Below are 23,519 nucleotides of genomic sequence, written 5' to 3' on the forward strand. Positions count from 1 at the left end.
GGCGTGGGTGGGTGGACAATATTAGAATGGACCTTAGAGAGATAGGATGGGATGGTATTGATTGGATTGATCTGGCTCAGGATAGGGACCCGTGGAGGGCTCTTGTGAAAACGGTAATGAACCTTCGGGTTCCATAAAATGCTGGGAAATTGTTGAGTAGCTGCAGAATTGGCGGCTCCTCCAGAAGGGCTCAATTCCATGAGTAAGTAAGTAAGTAAGTAAGTAAGTAAAATTAAAATGTACATATTTAAATCATTGAAACCTTGAAGATAATAATTATACATATTTTTGGTTCAAGCAGGATGAAAATTGTGCTGAGAAATATCCTTATTCCATACAGTTCAGTTAGATATCCTTGAGGTACTGCTAGGATGAAGTGGTCTACAGGCCCGGATTGCAGACACAAGGAGCCGCTGTATGAGCAATCAGGGTTAAAAATAACGGAGCAATGGAAACACGAGGCCTACCCCTTCGCACTTAGTCTGTGTGCTTATGGACTGAGTTGGGTATGAGGGTTCGTGGGACTGGATGCCTGTCGTACATTTCAGGGGCCACAATTAAATTTACTCTTTAACACTTCCCAGGCTGCGAATGGTTATCATTTTCAAATCGGTCTTTCTTTCCTGTATTATTATACTGAAATCTACGAAATTAAACACGTTCTGCTATTTCTCGACATTTTAAATAAACGATTCGTAGCACCCCGAAAACACTGTATAAAGTGTGCATGGAATTATGAAATATATATATGTCCGGGCTATAAAACCGAAATTAACGGCCGTGGGGATTTGTTGTGCTGACCACGAGACACCCTCTATCCGCTAAAGTTGGCACTAACATCCCGCCGACAAGCGGCGGTCGCTCGGTCGGTATAGTTCGCTTGGGGACTAAAACCACTGTTTTATATAGCTAAACTCAAAACATATGGACAAAATGCAAGAATACATTTGGTACATATAGTAACCACTGTGTTTTATAAGGCTAAACTCAAAACATATGGATAGAATGCAAGAATACTTATGGTACATATAGTAACCACTGTGTTTTACAGGGCTAATCTCCAAACACGTGGACAGGATACAAGAATACAGGACCCCTGAAGTCACATACTACACATTTTACCCCGGAGGAAAGAGAAATAAGAAGATACAGCGAAATACCATCTCAGTTTAACCATGGAACTGTCTTTAAGGAACCCGTTCTTTTGGAGGGAGATGAACAAACACGACAGAGCTTTAGACTAAAACATTTCATCACTGCTAGTCCTATATGTTATGTGACTACGATAACGGGCCGCGGTTCACGGAGGGCCTACCTTGTCCTGAAACAGCCTCCTGAAGGCATCGCGAGTGTATCGAGTCGCTCCGTCCGCTTTCAGAATGTCGGAACACTGTTTCAACAGAGAAGTCCTCAGCCTGTCCCGAACGCTTTCCTCCTCCATCGATGACATCTTCAGGGAGTTTGTCGGTGTCGGCGGCAATGGTCTGTACACTTCGCCACCCACGCTATTATTCTTGTAGGGATCTTCCATTATTTCCCCATTTTGGGGCGCGAGGCCCCCTGTTCCAGCGGTTTCCGTCATGCAGTATCACATATAAATAACGGGGAATTCGATAGGTGGATGTGTTTACACTGCAATAACAATGTGGGTCTGGTTAATTTAGTATACTGACTGATGGATTAATAAACCACTTTATAATACCAGCCTCTGCTTGCCCAAAAGGACTTTAATGTTAGCGTAACAGTCAGTCTGCTGATCGATTCATTAAATCGACACTTAACAATCTTTTTAATTTGATGAATCAAGATTACGATGATGAAATCAATGTATGCATAGTCAATGAAAAACAGTACAGGTATAATAAGAACGCAATTACGTATATCAGTTCAAACGTTCACAAGGAGGAAACGGCAAGCAGCCTCTTAATTACTGAAGTAGAAATTTAATAAAAACCCTTTATGAATATGAAATTAAATGTGAAAATATTTGAGGAGAACTGTTGAGTTTTTCTTTCGCAGATTAAAACAATTTGACCTAAAACATGTCGTAAGCAGAATGATTTAATGTAATTAACAAATAATAATGCTATTGCGTGGAGCAGTAATCGAAGCTAGAGTATCGATTAAAATAAGAAATTTCATTTATCCACAAATTTAATCTTCAATTATTTTTAGTAAAGTTGATCTAAATATTTAGGCTGTACTACAATTTCTCATACAAGAACACGCTTAAGAATATATTATAGACCTCATCTACAGGTCCTATGTGCTTTGTTAACACTATAGACAAAACACCAGTATCCGTAGCACTGAACTGAAGCGAAATAGGATGCAGTAATAAATAAAATAATAGTAAATCGGGAATAATAGTTCGAACTCAAATAAATATACACAGTTACGTTGAATTACATATCAGTAAAATAAATATTTGTCACCAACAATTGTTTTTATCATTAAGTGAATATTAGATATTTATTTAGTAAGTCTTATTATGAAAGCAAAAGAAAATGGTATTTTATTTTGTACTTCTCAAACAGTTTATTTCAGCCTATCATCATTCGTAGATCAATAATTACCAAAACAAATGAAAGAGCAATGCTGACAATCAAATCTGGATTCATGCAGCCATAACTTTGGTGTTTCTAAATTAATCCTGATGTCACGGCTTATACCATTTCAAATTTTCACAGAACTTAGTGAAAATGAACCGAACAAGATATAAAATATGCAAGAATTTGTATATAAAGGCAACATATTTTATACCAATTTATCGGAATATCGGTGTAATCTTACCATCGCAATTGAACATCTTTATCAATAACTGAATTTAGTTTCAAACCTTACGGAATGGTTTAATCTCCTGAAGCCTCAAATACATCTAAGTAATATTTAAAACTCCTCTTTCTATTCTCTTTCGAAGTCACAGAAAACACACTGCGTTCCAATTACAAAGATCTACTCGTATATGCCAATCAGAGAAAAATTGACTTTGTTTTGAGAATAATTGAAGCATTTATATGCACTCTGTGGGCAAAGTGCAGTTTCCTAACGTTAGACATGGTGGTATATATACTAACCACTGAGCTTTACTGAATTAAATCATTTCAACTTTTCACGTATTTTTGTATTGTTAGTGGGGTGGGACTAAGTCCCTTGTACTGCGGCTACTTCTGGCCTATTGTACCAGCCCCAGATGATAGGTGAGTGTGATTGTGGAGCAATTGGTGGAATGAAGATTGGCAGGGGAAACCGAAGTACTTGGAGAAAACCTGCCCCAGCGCCACTTTGTCCACCACAAATCCCACTTGACCAGACCCCGGGATCGAACCCGGGCCGCCGCGGTGGGAAGCCAGCGACTAACCGCTTGAGCAAAGGCGCGGCCAACTGTTCACGTAACTTAATCCAAAGGAACCCAAGACAGACTAATACACTGCAGGAATTTAGGGGCAAAAGCAACGCAAATACGTTAATGAAAGTAGCAAAATGTCTCTACCATCTTACGATCACAATTAAATCAATTAATCAATCAATCAGTCTTCATATAAATCTACATCGGAGGTTTTCTAACAAATCTTTAATCTGAAAAATCACACTGAATCGAGATGTTTTAAACGAAACACAAACAAACGATTTTCACACTGTCCACCAAACGAAAACCCCAAACCACCTTGCACACACTTCTTGGGGGGGAGGGGGACACTCTCACCGCTCCTGGCACACGTTTCGGCTGTGCGCGGCCGACATACACACTGAACTGCTCGGTAAGCGCGCGAGAGGCTGGCCGCAACACACCAGCGCCACCCGGATCACAGTTCACATACCAGACAGGTGATCTGACCACGAGCATAGAAACGTAGGCCTACCTACAAGTCCCTCTCCTTCGATCTCGGAAAGTTTCCTGTTCGAGTCCATGTGGCTGACTGCTTACACCGATCTATCAGCGCTACTTGCAGGCTCGTAATTTATTTAACGACGTTTTCTCAACCGCAGGTGTAGCAGTGGAACTCCAGACTTCTTCGAATCCCGGCCAGTTTGTTGGTTGTGCTGACTATTTTCGTGGGTTTCCTCGGTATTTGGATATTCATTGTGTCACTTTAAAAACGTCATTATTGTGGTTGTTTTATTCATATTAATAAAAACCATCTGACACACCTGCATATTTTTATATTAAATATAAAACGTTAACGTCGCCTTATATGTTACGACAGAAATACTTCACCTTCATGGTGGTTTTAATTAAGCATAAACTTATTCATGGAGCTTAGCCCTTCTTGAGGAGCCAATTCTACAGCTACTCAACAATTTCCCAGCATTTTATGGAACCCGGAGGTTCATTACCATATTCACAAGAGCCCTCCACTGGTCCCTATCCTGAGCCAGATCAATCCAATCAATATAATCCCATTCTATCTCTCCAAGATCTAATTTAATATTGTCCACCCACCTACGCCTTGATCTTCCCAGTGGTCTCTTTCCTTCTGGCTTTCTCGCCACTATCCTCTACGCATTCCTCTTCTCCCCCATTCGTGCTACTAGGTGGGTCCCTTGTCACCCCGGCATGGCGCGTCCTCAGGCTGCGGATGGAGAAGACGCCATCCAGATATGGAGGGAAGCTGCGAATATAAAGAATAAGCAGTCGCGGACAGCCGACAAGGGTGCTCCTCCAGCTTGAGGGTTGGGCGTGGAGCCAACAACTCATCACCCTAAAAAATAAGCTTGTTACGAAAATGTACATAAAGCCTCGGACCTGGTCGGGCCCTCTGGATAAACGACCTAGGCTGAAGAAAATTAAGCATAAAACTCCTAAAATACGATTACCAGACAGAAGAATAGAATATAATCTTATATATTTAATAGTGTTCGACGTAAGATTCTTGAAAGCAAATTAGATCAGCTAATTCGCAATTTGATGTTCTTGCCATCTTGCTGCTGTACATAAGCCTACTTTAAGAATGAAGTGAGGGTTTCACATGCCATTATTTTGCTATCCACTATATTGTGTTGTCTCCTATTTACTGTCCCCTTATGTGGTAGTGTTCTTACTGTGCTGTCAGATAAAAGACATATGCTGTTTTAGACAGTTTTATTAAGCCGAGCTACTAATGGTGTAAACCCCAATAAAACACAACGAATTTACTGCTCGCTAGCGGGTTCTTATGAACACGGTAATGAACTTTCGGGGTTCATAAACTGTTAGGAAATTCTTGAGTAGCTGAGAAACGGGTAGCTTTTCAAGAAGGAATCAGCTCCATGGAGTTAGATTAGTATTTTAATTTGCCACTACAGAACTCGGCTCTAATAACTAGAGATAGCAGATTTATTTTAACGTTAGGAACGCCCAAATTTGGTATTGACCTTAGCTTACATGTCTGCCTTAATGACCACCAATACTACTTGGTCCTCATTCCAAGAAGCTGGGAGTGATCTGCACGTCACGCAAATGACAGCCGAAACGCTTCTCACACAGGTTGCGTACTTCTACAGAGTATCAAATTACCACAAAATAAAAAAAGTAATTCGGAGTTGAGCCTGTTTGAAAATCAAGTTTCTTCGCGACTAGGTCCTCAAGACGTCTTCCGGAAGAATCAGTGAGACGGATCATTCATGGATCGGACGGTTTTTGTAAGTCCCATTACGCTTGCGTGTTTCTCTTCGCTTATCGCGTGATTACGATGGGAGTGGCTGCCCTTACTCGCTTGCATACCAACCGTTCCACACACACCCACAAACCGTTACACCTTCGATATTGGATTTTGTGTCTCACTTTTTCTTGCTTAGCGTTCCTTATTTTATTCTTATTTAGCTTCTGTTTTATATTTATCTCCCCTATATCCGCTTCGCCCAACTTTCTCGCTCTGGTGCCGATGGTTTGTCTTAATTTTCTCTCTTTCCGTCCTATATTAGGCTCAATTTCTTCCTTCTCTCTGTTTTAGTTCATCTTCTTAATCTTCTCCAAATTACGTCCTCCAATTTCATTATATTCCCCTTCCTCCTCCCTTAGATTCTAAAGGCGCGTCCACATTACTCGTGCTCGTCGGGAGTCTCATCTGGCTTTTACTTGTGCTCGTAAATCTTCGTCCACACTATTTCAGTTGCTCGCCAGGCTTCGGCGCGTGAGGATCCGTATATTTACTCTTAGTGTGTATAGGCTGTAGTCGTATTTTTATTTATTGGATATAGTTTTTTAATTAAAAATTTAAAATTTGCTTGTCTCGTGACTTGTCATATCGTCCACATTACTCGCGAGCATAGCGAGTCACACGAGCACGAGTAATATGGACCCGACTTATAGGGTTCTAACAATGGCATACAACACTCAGACTCACTGGGTGTTTGGACTTTGTCCATCATCCGGTGTTCTAAAAGAAGTAGAGAACACAACGTTTCCAAAACTAAACCTCTTTCCGTCCTTAGCTGAAGGAAATGGAGATACCTCCTCTGATAGGTCCCTTAGAAAAAACTAAACTCTATCACTGGACAACCCATTTCAGCAGAACTACAGCTGTACAAATATCTGAGACCAGGACATGACGAAGGGAGATAACAAGAAAAATGTACAATAAAAATTGTGATAAAGCATGTACAGACATATAACTAAGATAGAATGGAAGTTCAAAATCTTATGCAATAAACCTAACTAACAAACCCAGACTATGAAATCCAACGCATAGGATTAAGTGGAGAATTTCGCGTTGCAAAACAATTTTTTTCCCGATCACTAGTGCCATCTGTGGAGTTAAAACTGAATACTCGGGACTAAAATCTTATAGAAACCCACGAAGAGTCTGTCAGATCAAACTGATCATCCACGTGAGTTTCTAACGTCATTGCTGATAAGGTGGAGCCAAGCAGGAGAAATGTCCAAAGCGGGTTAGCTGATTTGATTGGATAAGCACACCACATGGGCCGATTTCTTTATTTCCTATACCTGCTGTTACTTTCAATTTCCACACTCCTAGCATCGTCCCAGCATACCTTATGGCCCTCTTTATAGGCATGTTGGGCTAATTTCGATTTTTCTAGAAGACCCTGTTGGAGACTGAACCTGCGTTCACGCAGTAGCACGGCTACAGGTCTCCCTGTTTTGCCAATATAGCTGCTGCCACATTCACAGAGAATGCTGTAGACGCACTGTACCGTCTGTACGCCGAGGTAACTAATCAAAGGGAGGAAACGGGCGAGACGTTTTATGCTAAGGGAGCATAACAACATGGGTTGCCGCTATGTGGGAATATAAACTCTTTTCATTCTGAAAAATATATGAAATCCATAAACATACTCTAAAAATGCAGAGATTTTCAATGTTGAAATATGCGGCACAAAACAATCACTGTGTTTTAAAAGATAAACAAATATATAAAGAAAGCAGTCTTCTGGGATTTGGCACCGTGAATATGTGGTGTCTGCTTTTACCGGTTCTCACGGTCTCTTTGCTTGCAGATTTCTTATATATTTTTTCTTCTACCCTGAAGATGGAGGCGATACGTTCCTCCGAAACGTCGGTTAACACCACATATACACGGCGCCAAATCCCAGAAGACTGCTTTCTTCATAGTCACCGCCGTGAAAGCCTCAAATCTTACAAATATATAAAGGTTTGAGCAATAATTTATTGATATATTTATAATATTCAAAACTTCTTTCGAAACTTTTCTTGCTTTAGTTTAGGCCCAAACATCCACAGCAACCGACTGTTCCTAAACGCCTGCAAAACTGTGTCCTTCCATGAGTGGTTTCTTCCTAGTTTATCCACAATAATTTACATTTCGTTAAAGGTTAATGTGTGTGTATCTATAGGAAAACCTGCTTTAAAACTTACGTTCTTAGGTATATGTGTAAAACATTACATAATAGGCTGAACGGGGACCGCCTGAGTAGTCTAGTGGTCAGAGTTCCCGGCTGAACATCCAGAGGTCCCGGTTTTGATTCCCGGGACTACCACATTTTCTGAGAAGTATTGGGTCTGGAACAGGGTCCACTCAGCCTCGTGAAGATAACTGAGGAGTTATTTCAAGGAAACAGCGGCTCCGAGATTAAAGGCCGTGGGAATCCGTTGGGCTGACCATGCGACGCCCTATATCCGCTACAGTTAGCACTAACTTCGTCAACAAGCGGCGATCGCTCGGTCAGTATAGTTCTCTTGCGGACTACAGGCGACGGATGTTGAAGAAGACAAAAACGACCATGTAGTTAAGTCGATGGAAGACGCTACATGGGCGCCAGTTACTACTTAGATGCAGCTTTAGAACAAACAACCAATGAAATGTCTAAAGAGAATCGCTATATTAGCTAGATTCTATATTTACATACACAGCCTATTACCAGTGTCACTAATGTAGTCGTGACGGTAGATCCGGTTGTGAGTCCAAGCATCCGTTGTCTGTGTTTATGTGTCTATGTTTTCCTTTCCTCGCCGAGGCAAAATCCTTGAAAAGGAAGAAGTGAAAACAGAATAAATTGTCTTTACAGCAAGTCATTTCGAGATCTGATCCATGAAAGCGACTATAATCCGAGGGATTTGCGTGGCGGATGTACTCGTGGCCACAAATTACAATATAAAACCAGACTTTGCGTGGGGCACCCGAACTCTTCATTCTAAGGAAAAGTACACAACACTTAATAAAACCGTCTTGTAATTTTCTTTGCTGAGAAGTAGAGAATAATTAGTCACGCATCGTTACCTCTCAGTGTATTATACCGGGCAAATTGATCACGTCATGGGGAGATCTTCGCACAAAATTCGTTACAAGTATTAGTTCACGTACACCTGTTACAATTAACGATGCCTTTGTAAGGTGTGATGTTAAAGGAGAAGGCGACGACCCATGCCCTGAAATGAGTCATATTTCGTGAGCTAGACGATCAAACTCTTCCACCTGGTGTGAAGGAAATACAATTATACTCCTTCTCCTCGTTGCATTTAGGCTACATAACCTTTATATCCCGTGAGAAGGAACGTCACGAACAGATTACAGTAGACTGTCTCGCGCGAGCATTACCATTGCATCTGCCTGTAGATAAAGTTCCAGTAACTAACAATATAAGAACCAATCACAGCTGTATACGTAATGCACCTGGTCAGGAAATGCCACTAATTCCACTGATCGAATCATGACTATGTGAACATATTATGAGGTATGATGGGTTTGCCACAGTGCATTCACACAAACCACTACATAGGTGATGATGGCATAACCAGTGAATCTTAATGTACAAGTACTTCTGGAATTATGAAAATGTAGGAGAATTCATTATTTTAAATTTTCCATAGAATAAACATTTAAAAATATGGCCTTCTGGGTTATGATAACACAGTCAATAATTACCAGCATTTGAGAGGAACATTATCTCTGTTTGCTACTCTGAAGACAGAGGAAACATGTTCCTGCGAAACGCTGGCAACCGCTTATGAGTCTATACGGTGTCATAATCCAGAACACTAGAATCTCAGTTCCTGCAGCCGTTAAAACTTCGTACGAGCATTTAAAAATTTCTTACCTTATACAACTCCTTAGTGCTTCAATGTATTAACTCCTGCAGACGTGAAAATAATTAATGTAAGTTCCTACATACGTTCCTTGAGACTTCCTTATGTTCTGCCGTCAATGTGTGCAACTTAAAGGATATTCGAAGCAAGAGGCTGATGGTCTGACGCGAACTTTTGATACAGTTAGAAAGATTTAAAGAAACACCCCAAGGGACGGCTGGTTCTTGAGCATTGGTCCGTTTGGCTTTACAGTTGCTAGTTTGTCTGACCAATTCAGTATAAATCGATATACTTCCGCCTCAAGTAATCCTTTTATACAATTTGCGAAGAATTTAAAGAAATAAGCGCAGGAGACATTTATATCATCAAAATGTTTATGTGCGTAAGAAAGTCGTATAAGTGGAAGTGTGCAAACAACTAGTCACTTGCCATAGTGTGAAGTCACAAGGCACGCACCGGTGTTTAATGGTTAGACAAACGTATGGCGTAAACAGAATGTTATTTCATCGACAAGAACGCGGTATTTTATTGTGATTAATTGACTGCCCTTTTCATTAAGATATACGTGTATGTTTGTTCTTTAAGTATACATTCCGAATAGCGAGAAATAGAATTACCAAGAGAAAAATAGTTGCAAGAAAAGAGACCCCTCTATTATCTTGTCCATTATTTTGAACCCTCAGATCCATGCATTCTAATTCACGAAACGACGTCAGAAGTGAAATGAAAGTGAAATGACTGTCGTTCGTGTCACTCTCAAAACTATTTGCAATCCAAGAACTGAAGAGAAAAGAAAGAGGACGTGCAGAAGATACCTAATGAATCCCACCCAGCGGAACTGGAGCAACAGAATGGACTGGCATCAGGTGCGACTCCTGACGAAACACTGGCCCCAAGCACTGAAGATGCGTTGCCAAGTGAGAGACCGCGCTCAGAACTATAAATGAATGGTCATCTTCCAGATCATGCAAATGCACTTCAGTTTACACGCTTGTGGCTTCTCTATTGCTATTTATCGCTTGATAAAAACGAATAGGAGAGGAGGGCTGCACAGCGAGAGGCTCTAACCTGTCTCCTCCAGCACTCAGACAGCTGGGGAACCGTCTATATGTTAAAGTGGCCTGCGAGAATTCTATGTTGCTTCCTGACGAGGTCCTTTAAATATTATATAATCTATAATTTGGAAAAGTAGGAGTCGGGCAGCTCAGTCGATATAGTGACGGGACAAGAGCTGGATTTGATTCCCGATACAGGCAAGAGTTTTCTCTCCTCCACAGCGTCCAGACCGGCTCTAGGGCCAACCTAGCCCCCTATCCAATGGGTGCCAGAAACTCTCGCGGAATAAAGCAGCCGTGGTGTGAAACTGCCCACTCAGTTGCATCTAGCGCACAGGTCAAGAATCTTGGTACTATACGTGTACATCCACTTCCCCACATACCTTCAAGGCACGCAGCCTAATTACTTAAGAACAGGGACAGCTATGCCTTTTTACCTTCTTAAATTGGAAGCGTTTCGAAAGCATGTGTTAGGAAGATGAAGCATGAAGAGAGGAATCAAACGGAATTGGGACAGCGTAAATTACATGTAGAGGAACTTTAAGATTTAAAAGCTCAGTAACCAGTTGTATTGATAGTGCTGTCAATGTCAAGGAGGGTACGATGGGTTGCCCAGGTAACTCGAATGCGGGGGAAAATAAATAGAAAGAATTACTAGGGAGAAACTCTCTCGGAAAATGATCATTTGTGTGACTCATATGGAAATAATTGATCTTATGCAAATATGTTATGGGGATGTGGGTATGATTCTTGTGGGGTTTGTGGTTTGTTTTACGACGTTTTTGGACTCAAGCGCCGAATGCCAGGATGGGTGGTGAATAATAGACTGGAAATGAGTTGCAAGTGATCGAGGTACTATCCTATCATTTGCCGAGAGGGACTGAGGCGAAGCATGAAAACTTCAGTGAGGTTAGTCGGTATCCTAGCCGAGATTAATATCGTGCATCTCCTGAACACAGGTTTTGAATGTTATCGCTACACGAACCTTCTCGGTGGGATCACGTGCCACAGTTGCAAGATTTGGTATCAGCAGCGTTGAACATTCTGGGTCGCGGTACAGACAGTCACTTAGGCAGTTAAGAAAGCTAAGGTAAAGCTATCCCTGTAACAACCCGTGAAGGCCCATAGGGTTGTGAGACATCGAGCCTTCCACATCTTCTAGACAATCGGCTCATAGATGGCGGTGAGGTTGTCAGACTTCCGCGGCGACCTTCCTTTACCCTCAGGAAGATTCATGGTACTAATTTCTGTTAGAGGCTGAGTCGACCCCAGGGCCATAGTGCGGCTAGAAGGATTAGGTCAATTGAAAAAAATTCATCTCATCGGGACTCTAAGCCGCGACCTTCCGGTTTATAGCACAGTGCCTCAATCAACTACGCTAAAGTGTGCCCCCACTTAGGCAGTTATCTGATGTTATTTAAAAGAACCTTATGTAAAGTTAAGTAGTTGAATGTATGTGGGATAGGCCTTCTCGGCCCTTGCACCGCGACCTACAGTGGTCTATTGTGCTTAAGTTAAGTAGTTAGTCAGATAGCAAACACAGTTAAATAAGACAGCCCTGAATTAACAGGGACTTTTTCCCCAAACGGCCAGAGCGTGAACCTAACCCCTCACCACCAGTTATTGTCCGTCTAGAGATCTATCTTCTGGGATATAACTATGTTTAGTTCGTTGAAAGTAAACTGACGTTTCGGTAAAACATGTCGCTTCCATCTAACTGATTTTTGCTTGTTACAAGCTTCATTCTGTTACCGTGCTTCGCTTATTCTTCGATCCTGAAGAAGGAGGCGACATGTTCCTCCGGAAGGTCGGTTAACATCTAACGGAATACACGACGTTATATTCAAGAAGACAGAATTCTTTGTAACCACCTCTGTGAGAACCTCGGATACTATATGACTTTTTCCTACGAGTAGATTGTAGAGAGGAATACCTCCATGCCCGCTACAGCTCTACCTCTTAGAGGCGTGGTGTCTAGGCATCAAAATATTTTTATAAAATATTACAGATTATAAATTGCATTATAAGTCCTTCAACTTGTAAATGATCTTTATTATCTTTACAGTGTGCATCCTGTTGTGTGCTATAAATAAGGTATATAAAAATCCATAAGTTATGCAGTTTACATATCATTCTGCATTTAAAAACAAACTCTATTAACATTTGTTTATATTTATTTTTACAAACGAAAACAAATATAAACAAATGCTGATACATTAGTGTCTTATTTGTTTTTTTCAATACAGAATATTGTTCTGTAGACTGCATACCTTGTAGATCTTTATTAATTATTGTAATTCATTGAGTTAAACGACAATTCCCATTCACTACTTCATTCAGCCAATCAATTTAGATTTCTTTAACATACTCCACACACACAAGCCGTTCATCAACAGTTTCCAAACCAAGAAGGCTATTTCCTTTTATTATAACAAGCCATTAAGAAGCCATGTTTGTTCACATTTAAATTACGGGTCTGTGTCGTGGTGCAAGATGGCTCCAGGCGCTATCACTGACTGCTACAAAAATATGGAGAGTCTTCGGCCGTGAGACCGTCCTATTAGATTAAAGCGGGGAGCGGGTAGACTGGCCCTTCTGACGTGAACCAATACATAAGCCGCAGGGGCGTAAATGGAGACGAACTTGTTGTGAACAAATTCGGATGACTGTTGTTTTTCTTTACTCTTAAAATTATAGGCTAAATCTACAACTCTCAGCTTCTGTAGTTGGAATACGACACAAGATTTACATGTTCTTCCAGTTATGTTGCAACACATAACGGTAGTAGTAATAGCAGCAACCGGGATAGCTCAGTCAGTACAGTGACTGTGCTATGGGCTGGTTACAGTCTGCTGTACGGGAAAGAAATTTGTATCTTCTCCGCAGCGTTCGGACGAGCTGTGGAGCCCATCCAACCTACATGGTACCTTCCTCAGGAAAGAGTGGCCAAGGTTAAGAAAGCGTGGTGCTATACCTCCACTCCCTCTAACTCTTTTACGGCGTGATGCTTAAGTAAGCACAGAGACAACTTTGCCTTTTAAGAGTACGATCTTCTGGGATATAACGCGGTGTAGTCCGTTGAAAGTTAACAGATGTTTCGGATGAATATATCGACTCCATTTTCAGGGTACAATAAGTCGAACAAGATACCAGCTACTTTCACTCTTGTATCTTACTTGACTCATTCGACCCTGAAAATGGTGCGATATATTCTTCCGAAACGTTAGTCGGCTTTCAAAGGGCTACGCGGCGTTACATCCCAGAAGAGAATACCTTCATGAAAATACCTTTACTTCATCGCGGTAAAAGGTAAAAAGGTAAAGTGTCCGTGTGCTTAACTAATTAAGCACTACACCATGAAGGCTTATGGGGGAGTGGCTGCATAGATCCACATTTTCTTGACCTCGGCACTAGTTGGAGGTGAGCGATCAGCTTCACGCCCCGGCCTCTTTACTCCCGGGGAAAACGTCCCCGGTACCCATTGCATAGGAGATTGGGTGGGCCCCAGAGCCGGCCTGGACGACATGGAGAAAACTCTTGACCCTACCGGGACTCGAACTCCGACCCCCCCGTCGTCCAGGCCGTAGCCAGTCACTATGCCGACTGCGCTACCCGGGCAATTGATATGATGCTGAGACTGTGCACCAACCTATTTAGCAGAGTATCGTACAGCAGCGGGTACTGTGGTTTACACGCAGTAGCGATTGTTTCTCTGTTGCGACTCTAATCCCAAAGACAGATACAGGCTGGTCCTGACGTGACATGTGGGTTACATGGGGAATCAATTTTGAAGGCTCGGGCGTAACTGCGGGCGGCCTGATGTACTGAGATTGACAGTGATCAACTATCGGAGGGATCGCCTCCATGTATCAAGGGACGGCGTGACCCACCTGAATGAGCTGGAAATTCAGAATTCATATCTGACGGGATGTAATGTCAATCGGGAAAAACACGACCCACTGGGGGATCGAAGCGAGACTCTTTGTTCACAGTGGAAAGTACGTATGAGGTTGACTACTGTGGTCACTTTTTCAGTATTTGTATTTGTATTATAGTGAAGGCTCAGTCATGCCTTCAGTAAGCATAGACCTACGGCCGCGCCATAGCTCAAGCGGTTAGTCGCTGGCTTCCCACCTGCGCGGCCCGGGTTCGATCCAGGGTCTGGTCAAGTGGGATTTGTGGTGGACAAAGTGGCGGTGGGGCAGGTTTTCTCGGAGTACTTCGGTTTCCCCTGCCAATCTTCATCCCACCAATTCCTCCACAATCACCCTCACCTATCATCTGGGGCTAGTATAATAGGCCAGAAGTGGCCGCAGTACAAGGGACTTAGTCCCACCCCAGTAGTAATAAAGAAAAAGAAAAGTAATATATAGCGACACAGCGACAAATTTCAAGAATATGGCTCTACTCACACCATCCGGTCCCAGTTATATCCTACTGATATATTTCCTATGGAAATGAGACGTTGAAGAGGCCATACCAAAATGAACACGACAACTAAACATGCGACTGGCCACATCTGCCAAAATTATAACGGCTTGTAGTTATTAACGTGGGAGCAAACGAAAAGAATGGGGACAAAGTTTTCACGGCGCTGAAAGATCGTGGTTAAGGTTCGCTACCATAAGACAAATGCGACAGGTTTCTCGCAGCGGCAAGAATCACATACCAGTCTACCCATTCCGAAGAGGAAGATATTTACGCTTTGTTGCCATAAGATGAATCTGCTAACATATAAGTTCTGAAAAGCAAGTAGCTACCAAATATGGAAGCACGTGTAATGAGTATATGAATTTTTAATTGTACACTTAAAACAGATATAAAAAGAAGTCAGCATTGCCAACGGTTACTAACTCCGATTTAAAACTGGAGATAAGGCTCGGTCAGCAGTAAGAGGTCTGCAATATGCCGGAGAGACTGGTTTGAACGTGATGAGACTCGGATAATCGCAGAGTCTCTCTTATACACAGATAAGGCGAAGTGCGCACATACAAATAATAATAATAAAAAAAAAAGCCTGCTAGTTCTTCCGTCGTCATGGTTGCAGAAAAGTGGGATAAGTCCAATTGTCCCGGTGCAATATATTCTGACGTGTTTCACAATTCTTGAAACATACCCAAGTTTTCGACTTGGCCTTCAATTGGATTATTTGCTTATAAGAAGCCTGACCTTCATCAATTGCAGATGTCTAGTTTCATTTTTGGCACTCTGAAGATATTCTGAATCCTAAGCAATATTATTTTATCACTTATCACAGAGCAGAGACAAAATAAAAACTGTGTATGGAACAGTCTAACAGATCATTTTACTTAAAGAGATGGAGACAGGCCTACCGCTAGTATTAAAATGAACTCGCGGAATTATGTTGCTAGTGTGTGAAGTGGACATAACTGGCTTTATGCAGGGATCGACAACCTACTATTGAATCGAAAGTAATCAAATACTGGATTTAATAAAATGTAAAATGTCTTGATGTATTAACTGTTAAAGTCCGGTCTAGAAAACCGAAATTAACGACCGTGAGGATTCGTTGCGCTGACCACGCGACATCTTCTATCCGCTAAAGGTGGTACTAATTTCTCCGACAAGCGGCGGTCGCTCGGTCGGTATAATTCGCTTGAGGACTAAAACCACGGAGTTTAGTTTTTTTAGTTTATGAACTTTTAAAGACATATCTTGGACTACTACGTCTGTTTATCACTCTGTCACGTTTAATAATGTAATTGTAGAATTAATTAAATTTTTAAATCACATTCTGAATATTATCATCCGAAAATTCTTCACACAAAATAGTAGTACAAACCAGGCTACAGACCAGGGGTGTGCAATTATTTCTGTTTCCTGACAAGGTGAGATTAGAGGCCTGTCGAGCCGAGCCCCAGACAATTGCTTTAGAATGGTTCTGTAATTAGAGAACTAGTTTTGTCAGATGTTTTACGATGATCTCAGTAGGTAGATATATTTGAGAGAATTTTGTATGAAGCGGTCGATGCATTATTGAAGTACTATCCAGGAATTTACCCTGGACTGAGGAAAACCGTGACAACCTCTCTCAAGGTAGCCGATGTTCCGGCCGAGGTTATAAACGAGCGCCTCCCGAATTAGAGTCTAGAGAATTACCGCTTCGGCGATCTGCTCGGTATAAAATTAAGCTGTAATATATTGTAACGTGTTTGGAGTAGGTACTTCCATGGTAACGCAATAACAGTGAGCCGTTGCGTAGACAATGCCGAAACAACGAACGCGTCTCCCTGGAGATGAACAACAGAAGGCTCGTTGCGTAACAACGGACTGTCGGAACAGCGGGAACGGAACCGTGAGGAATGGTGTCTGGTAACCGGTCCGCATAATGCCTATATAAGCAGAGCTAGTTAGACCGTACGAACGAGACAGTTGGGATCCAGCCACGGCCAAGGAAAGTTGAGATGTCGCATTGAAGTAGAGGCAGTGGTTGTGAAACTGCAAGTGATAACAATTGTATTCCTGACTCTAAGTAAGCGTGGATGAATGAGTTCAATAGATAATCGTTGAGTCCGAAGGCTACGTGACACGTGACAATATATACGTATTTACTCTGGATGAATATATTTTTAATTTAGAATAAGCACAACAGAACAAAAATAGCATTACTAGTAACTAATCTGGACACAACATCCCGAAGTATAACATATTATTATATTTGTTTCATTTGTGGTTTATTTAACTATGTTGTCAGTAACTCAGACTATATCGCGTTTGTCGGTAGGTTGATGAGTCACTACTGACTAGGGAAAGATGTGGACTGAAGTGGTATCCTGTGGGGGGCATGAGGAAGTTGATGGAGACTAACCGGTCTTCAGACCGAGATCCGAACTCGGAACCTCCAGAACACGACCAAACTAGACCGCGACGTTCGATATGGCTCACATTCTTAATATGCAGACATGCATTTAGCGCAATCTTCAGTCAGTTCCACATCAAAATATCGTCGTAGCAGATTTTGAATTCTCTCCCAGAACTTATACTTCCCCTCCTTGTTATACAGAGTGTCCCACAAGGAGAGGTCAATATTCTGGGAGGGCACAGTATCGGCCATTCTAAGCAAAACAGTATATATATGTATATGTGTTCTATTCCGAACGGATTCACTGTAAAGTTCCAAAATTGTTGATAAGAAACAGATATTACGTACTGTTTCTAATACCGGTATTTATTGTACAAGTGACCAAGTTGGTACAGTTTACCTAGTAAAATACATTTTCGAAAATTCCACTGTCAACATCAATGCAGTTTACAACTCGTGTGAGGACACGGCGTGTTGCTCGTCTGTACAGTGAAACAACTCTAATTCTGAAACCGTTCGGAATAGGATATATGCACATACACACTTCCTTTTTCCTTAGAATGACCGATGATATGACCTTCCAGAATACTGATCTTTCCTCCTGGGACACCCTGTATATCCGAAGGTTATGCTGATACGATGTTATTTACATCCTTCTGAACTATGAGCCGGTTTTGTTACAGTAATTTCTCACGCTTTTAACGCCTGAGAATGACTCTGTTAGCTGATTTACAGGACAGGAGGCTATGTACTGCACAGGGTGGGCTTGGTTATGCTGGCGGAAAGTAAATATCACTGTCATTGCCCGAAGTCGAAACCTGCTCGTCCTCTCCATAGGTAGTCTACTTTATCGACTGCGACATAGACTCTTCTAACAATCTAGCCCGACAACTACCATATATGATCCACCTTCTTGTTGCAGAAAGAAGGCGACTGGAACAATTAGCTAGCCAGCAGCTGCGTGTCGTGTCCTTTCTTATAGAACCGCTTAGCACTCCTTGTCCGTCCGTATCTCAATAATGTTAATGGAGAGAGAGATATTGCTTCAGAAACCTTATTTAGATCGCTGCATTTATCCTAGATATACTGCAAGAACACTACAGTCTTCGCTGAAAAATATATCACTTTTTGAAGAAGGGAACTGAATTTCATTCTGATTTACATAATTTCTTACCGCTTCTGTGGTCTAGTGGCCAGAGTTCCTGGCTACAGATCCAGAGGCCCGGGTTCGATTCCCGGCGTGAGGATAATTGAGGAGCTGCTTGAATGAAGAAGTAGCAGCTCCGGTCTAGAAAACCGAAATTAACGGCCGTAGAGATTCGATGGGCTGACCACGTGACACCCTCTATCCGCAAATGTTGGCACTAACTTCGCAGACAAGCGGCGGTCGCCCGGTCGGTACAGTTTGCTTGCGGACTACAGGTCTCGGAGGTTTTTTGTTTGTTTATATATAATTTCTGTATTCTAGGACATCTTGTTTACATCTTAAAATAAACATGTCGGATCATATCATAGAAGCTTTCTGACAACCAACAAACACATTCAGGGGTTGATGAATATTCCTATCTGCCTTTTTTCAGCAGAACAAAATTAAAACACGGATATTAAACTCGCTCCAAAGTGCAGATATTAAGTCAGTTCAGCCAATAATTCAGTCGCTTAAATACCACGGGAAAAGTTATAAAGGGCAAAGTGCCCGCCGAGCAATGTTGTTTCGTGTTTACAACTCTAGAATTATACTTGAGTTTACAGATATAAAGACACGTGTTTTTAATTCGGGTAGTAGCTGTTTGTCTTGCGACAACAAATTAAAATTCTTGACTCAAAACTGCAAAACAACTTAGAATTGTTAAAGATCAGTAAATGTTACAATTCAAGAAACTATTTGCAACACTTGTATGTATTTTATACCTGTTCCTATGTTTCTCAACTGTACATATCGAGACAAGGTAGAGAATACGATATTAGATACCTGAGAAAGAAACAAATGGCTTCATTAAGATTACGGCCTACATATGGTGCCATGTATTTTTGTAAGTAGGCGCCAAAATTTCGGAAGAGTCTGCTGCCTCCATGTTCAAGGTAAGAGTAAATATTGGGGGTGGTGCTTTAACGTAGGCAATGACATCTTTCTTCAACATTCCTTACAATTTTTTTCAATCACAATCATTCTCCCATTCGAACCTATATCTTTAGTGGTCGATAAGGAAACCTTAAGTCAAATTGTGAAATTAAACTTAGGTTTATGCCAAAATTATCCATATACATTTTTCCTATTCTTACAGCATTAAAATGAAAGATGCAGACATTTTAACTACGCCTTGAATAATGAATAACATCTCATTTTGTCCGTCTATTCCTGTTGCTCCCACTTGGAGCAGAGAGCATCTGTGACACGCTTGTTTCACTTCAGCTTCATAATCTTAGTCGGCAGGACTCCTTGAACGGGAGATCAGCCCGACGCGAGGCCGCTACCTACGCAGGATAACATAAACACAGAATAAAGGTGGACAAACATCCAGGCCTTGAGTGTGATTCGAACCAAAGATCCCAGCATTCTAGCGGGCGAAAACGGTTGATTAGACGGCTCGGGCACTGTGATCGGCAACATCTCAGTACAACAGTATTTTATCTAGCTACTGCCTTCCATGGCGCTTGTTTTACTTGATCTTTTCTTACCGAACACCGAAGATAAACCGATAGGGTTGAAGCGTACACTAAGGAACAACAAGCTCATAGAATCAACTGATTTTGTCATTTTGAGAATTAGTACCTATCTTTTCTTTTCATTGGCGCTACAGCCCTCATTTGGGCCTAGGCCTACCTCCATGAAACTCTACGTTTCGGTTTTACTAGATCTTAGACATATGGTAGGCTCCTTGGGCGGGTGATCAGCTCGTCGCAAGGCCTCTACCTGTACACAAACACAGAAAAACGCACACAAATATCCATGCCCTGAGTAGGATTCGAACCCACGATCCCGGCTTCCGAGCGAGCGAAGACAATGCATGCCTTAGACCGCTGGGCTACCGCGACCGGCTTACTACCTATCTCTCCTATCCTATTTATGGCTCTACAGTCCTGCGTCAGTTTCTGAATCCTATACACAGGCGGTAGGACTCATTGACCTTGGGACGAGTGTGTCGCAAGGCCGCTACCTACACACAGAATAACATAAACAGAATAAACGCACATAGACATCCGTGCCTTGAGTGGGATTCAAACCAGCGATCCCAGCGTTCGAGCGAGCGAAGACAGTTCATGCCTTTGAATGCACGGCCACTCTGATCGGTCTTATGAGGGTGACTAGCCTTTGGCCAGAAATTAAGTTGTGTTTACTGTGGTTAAGAAATATCGTTGAATGTTTCCTGCCGTATTCGGTTCCGCAAATATCCTCTTCGTTACCTGCAAGACAAAAGACTTCTTGCATGACGTAATCACGACACTGCGCTGTTTTACGTACCTTCTGTCGTAATAACTAATACGTCGCCACTTCGTCGCGATTCGCGAGATTCAGACACAATAGGATGCACTGCATAAGCAACTACGTTAAAACAAACAGCTCCACCTTATTTTCACTATGCAAGCACAGCACAGAACAGACTCAGAATACCTCTCAAGAAGCAAACATCTGCAGCCAAGGGCTAGTCAAACACGCTGACCTTCAGGATTCAACACACAGGAAGGCCTTCAACAAATTATACAACTCTGCTAAAAAGAAATATAAAATTTTATACATAAGTCCTTAATGGTTCCAAAAATTTTCCTCTTCACGTCCATCTCAAATATTTTTCCTCAACTTACTGTAACTTTGATTATAGCGGGAACATGAGATTTCGAAACGCTAAATCCTTTGACATAAAAATTAAACAAATTACATTAAATAGTCTCTAAGTAGAGTAAACAACTTATGATATACAAATAAACTCCGTAGCCTTTAGTCCGCAAGCGAACTATACCGACCGAGCGACCGCCGCTTGTCGGCGAAGTTTAGTGCCAACTTTTGCGGATAGAGGGTGTCGCGTGGTCAGCGCAAAGAATCCCCACGGCCGTTAATTTCGGTTTTCTAGACCGGAGCCGCTATTTCCTTGAAATAGCTCCTCAATAATGATCACGATGCTGAGTGCATCCCGTTCCAGACCCCCTACTTCTCCGAAAAAATCTGGTAGCTCCGGGAATCGAAGCCGGACCTCTGTATCTGTAGCCAGGGACGCTGACCACTAGACCACAGATGATATACAGATATTAAAAAGGCGTTCATTTTTGCAAAAATACAGAGATACTCTAAATTAAAATCAGATATAAGCTTATTTGGTGGCACGCCATGAAGGCGTATGGTGGAGTGGATGTATAGACCCACATTTTCTTGACCGCGGCACTAGCTGGAGGTAAGTGGTCACCTTCACGCCCCGGCCGTATTACCCCCGGGGAAATAGCCGCCGGGACCCATTGGATAGGAGGTTGGTTGGCCCCCAGAGCCGATCTGAACGACATGGAGAAGTAAAAATTCTTGACTCTCCGGGACTCGAACTCCGACCCCTCACTCGTCCAGCCCGTAGCAAGTCGCTATACCGACCCAACGCGCTTAAATTAAATCCATTCTTCTTAGAGATATGAGAAGAAATTAATGTGAGCATAATGTATTCAGAAAAAAGGTACCTCTCCAAATGAATTATAGGGAAGAATAATTCAGCCATATGCAATTTTAAACATAAAATTGTACCACATCGTATATAAACCAGACTGAGCTATTACACAGACCAGGAAGTAACAAAGACGCTTCTAAAATCTAGATTACATGTAAACTTTAAATCGAGTAATATTTTACAGAGGAAGTCGGTCTTACCTGCTCATTCATATGGAAGGATTGATATATTTTTTACACCAACATTACCGGCACTGAACCTCAGACTTTCGCTATATGAAACCGATTCTTGCACAGCACTGGAGTCCGACACAGTCCCTAAGCTAGAGACTCTGTAAGACTGCACAGTCGGTCAAAAGCGTGACTGCTGCTGAAAAACCCGGGTTCCATTTCTAGTGGACGGAGCATGTCCGGGATTCTTCCGCTGCCTATCGAGCACCATTTGAGGAGAGTACCGGCGGCATTCTCCTGGGGTATGAGCGGGTAAAACCCACAATCACCTTCAGTTATATAGAGATTAGGAGACCCGCCTTCAAACCCGTGTACCTCTTTGTACTTTGTTGATGAAGTACATGAATATCCTTTAGGACTAGCTTATACAATTTTGCTGTGTCGAGTGCAGAACTGACAGTGTCAAATGAGGATCTACATGTGTGATTCACGTGCAATTTTACTTGAAAACCTCAATTAAAGAAACCACTCCCCCCCCCCTTGGCCCTACAACCCCAGTGGGCCTAGGCCTACCTCCATGAACTTCTCCGTTCACTTAGGTTTTTCTAGATGTTACACATTCGGTAGGACTCCTTGGGTGGGTGATCAGCTCGTCGCAAGGCCTATACCTGTACACAAATACATAAAAACTCACACACACACACACAAACTAAACATCCATGCCCTGAGTGGGATTCGAACCCACGATCCCGGTTTCCAAGCGAGCGAAGACAGTACTTGCCTTAGAACGCTCGGCTGCCGTGACCGGCAAAGAAATCACTTGAGGGCCCTAAAATGGATTAATAATATTAAAATGAATCTTACATAAATATGCTGTAATCTTTGTAAGTGTACTTAACTAGTTCAAGACAGCGTTAAATATCAGACTTTTGTGAACACAATTTGGAAATGTAGGATTTTAGGTTCTTGCAGCAGTGGTCATGAAGATATCTATGTTTGAGGATAAAGATCCGTGTAGTACACAACGGACATGTCATTATATCACAGAAGACAGAACTCTTGACGGCTATGCGCGTTCGGGTTCCATAAGAATTAAAGAATTTTATGACCATCTGAGCAATCGTAACATTCTCAAGAAAGATTCTGCACTATGAAAATAATCTGATGCTTAGAAGGAGCTTCTGTACAGGTAACGTTACGAGGGTAACTCCGTTAGTTTGTAGAATATCTAAACATATCATATTGCAAGGTTCCGTTAATTAAATGGGAAGAGAATTTACACTCCAATTACGAGTAGGTTCTTCATACGAGAATATCTAGTTATTCCATGGAGTTACT

At 41.9% G+C, this 23,519-nt stretch overlaps 1 protein-coding gene across 7 annotated transcripts in view; it reads right to left on the bottom strand.

The window, feature by feature from the left end:
- The window catches only part of LOC111870791 (NADPH oxidase 5), a 404,301-nt gene that overhangs the window by 266,691 nt on the left and 114,091 nt on the right, over positions 1-23,519 (bottom strand). For 2 of the 7 annotated variants that reach the window (XM_023863329.2, XM_023863326.2), the window contains exons 1-2: positions 3,494-3,734; positions 1,316-1,632 (exon numbers count right to left, since the gene is read on the bottom strand). The exons of 1 other annotated variant lie outside the window; for it this stretch is intronic. In XM_023863329.2, coding sequence (XP_023719097.1) covers positions 1,316-1,582 — 267 coding nt within the window. In that variant the 5' untranslated portion in view covers positions 1,583-1,632; positions 3,494-3,734. Of the gene's footprint in view, positions 1-1,315; positions 1,995-3,493; positions 3,743-22,211; positions 22,384-23,519 lie in introns of those variants that run through there. 4 more of the 7 variants (XM_023863327.2, XM_023863328.2, XM_023863330.2 and 1 more) reach the window with 4 other exon arrangements.

Source organism: Cryptotermes secundus, unplaced genomic scaffold, assembly GCF_002891405.2.
Source record: "Cryptotermes secundus unplaced genomic scaffold, Csec_1.0 scaffold499, whole genome shotgun sequence".
In the NCBI taxonomy this organism is placed as follows: Eukaryota; Metazoa; Arthropoda; class Insecta; order Blattodea; family Kalotermitidae; genus Cryptotermes; species Cryptotermes secundus.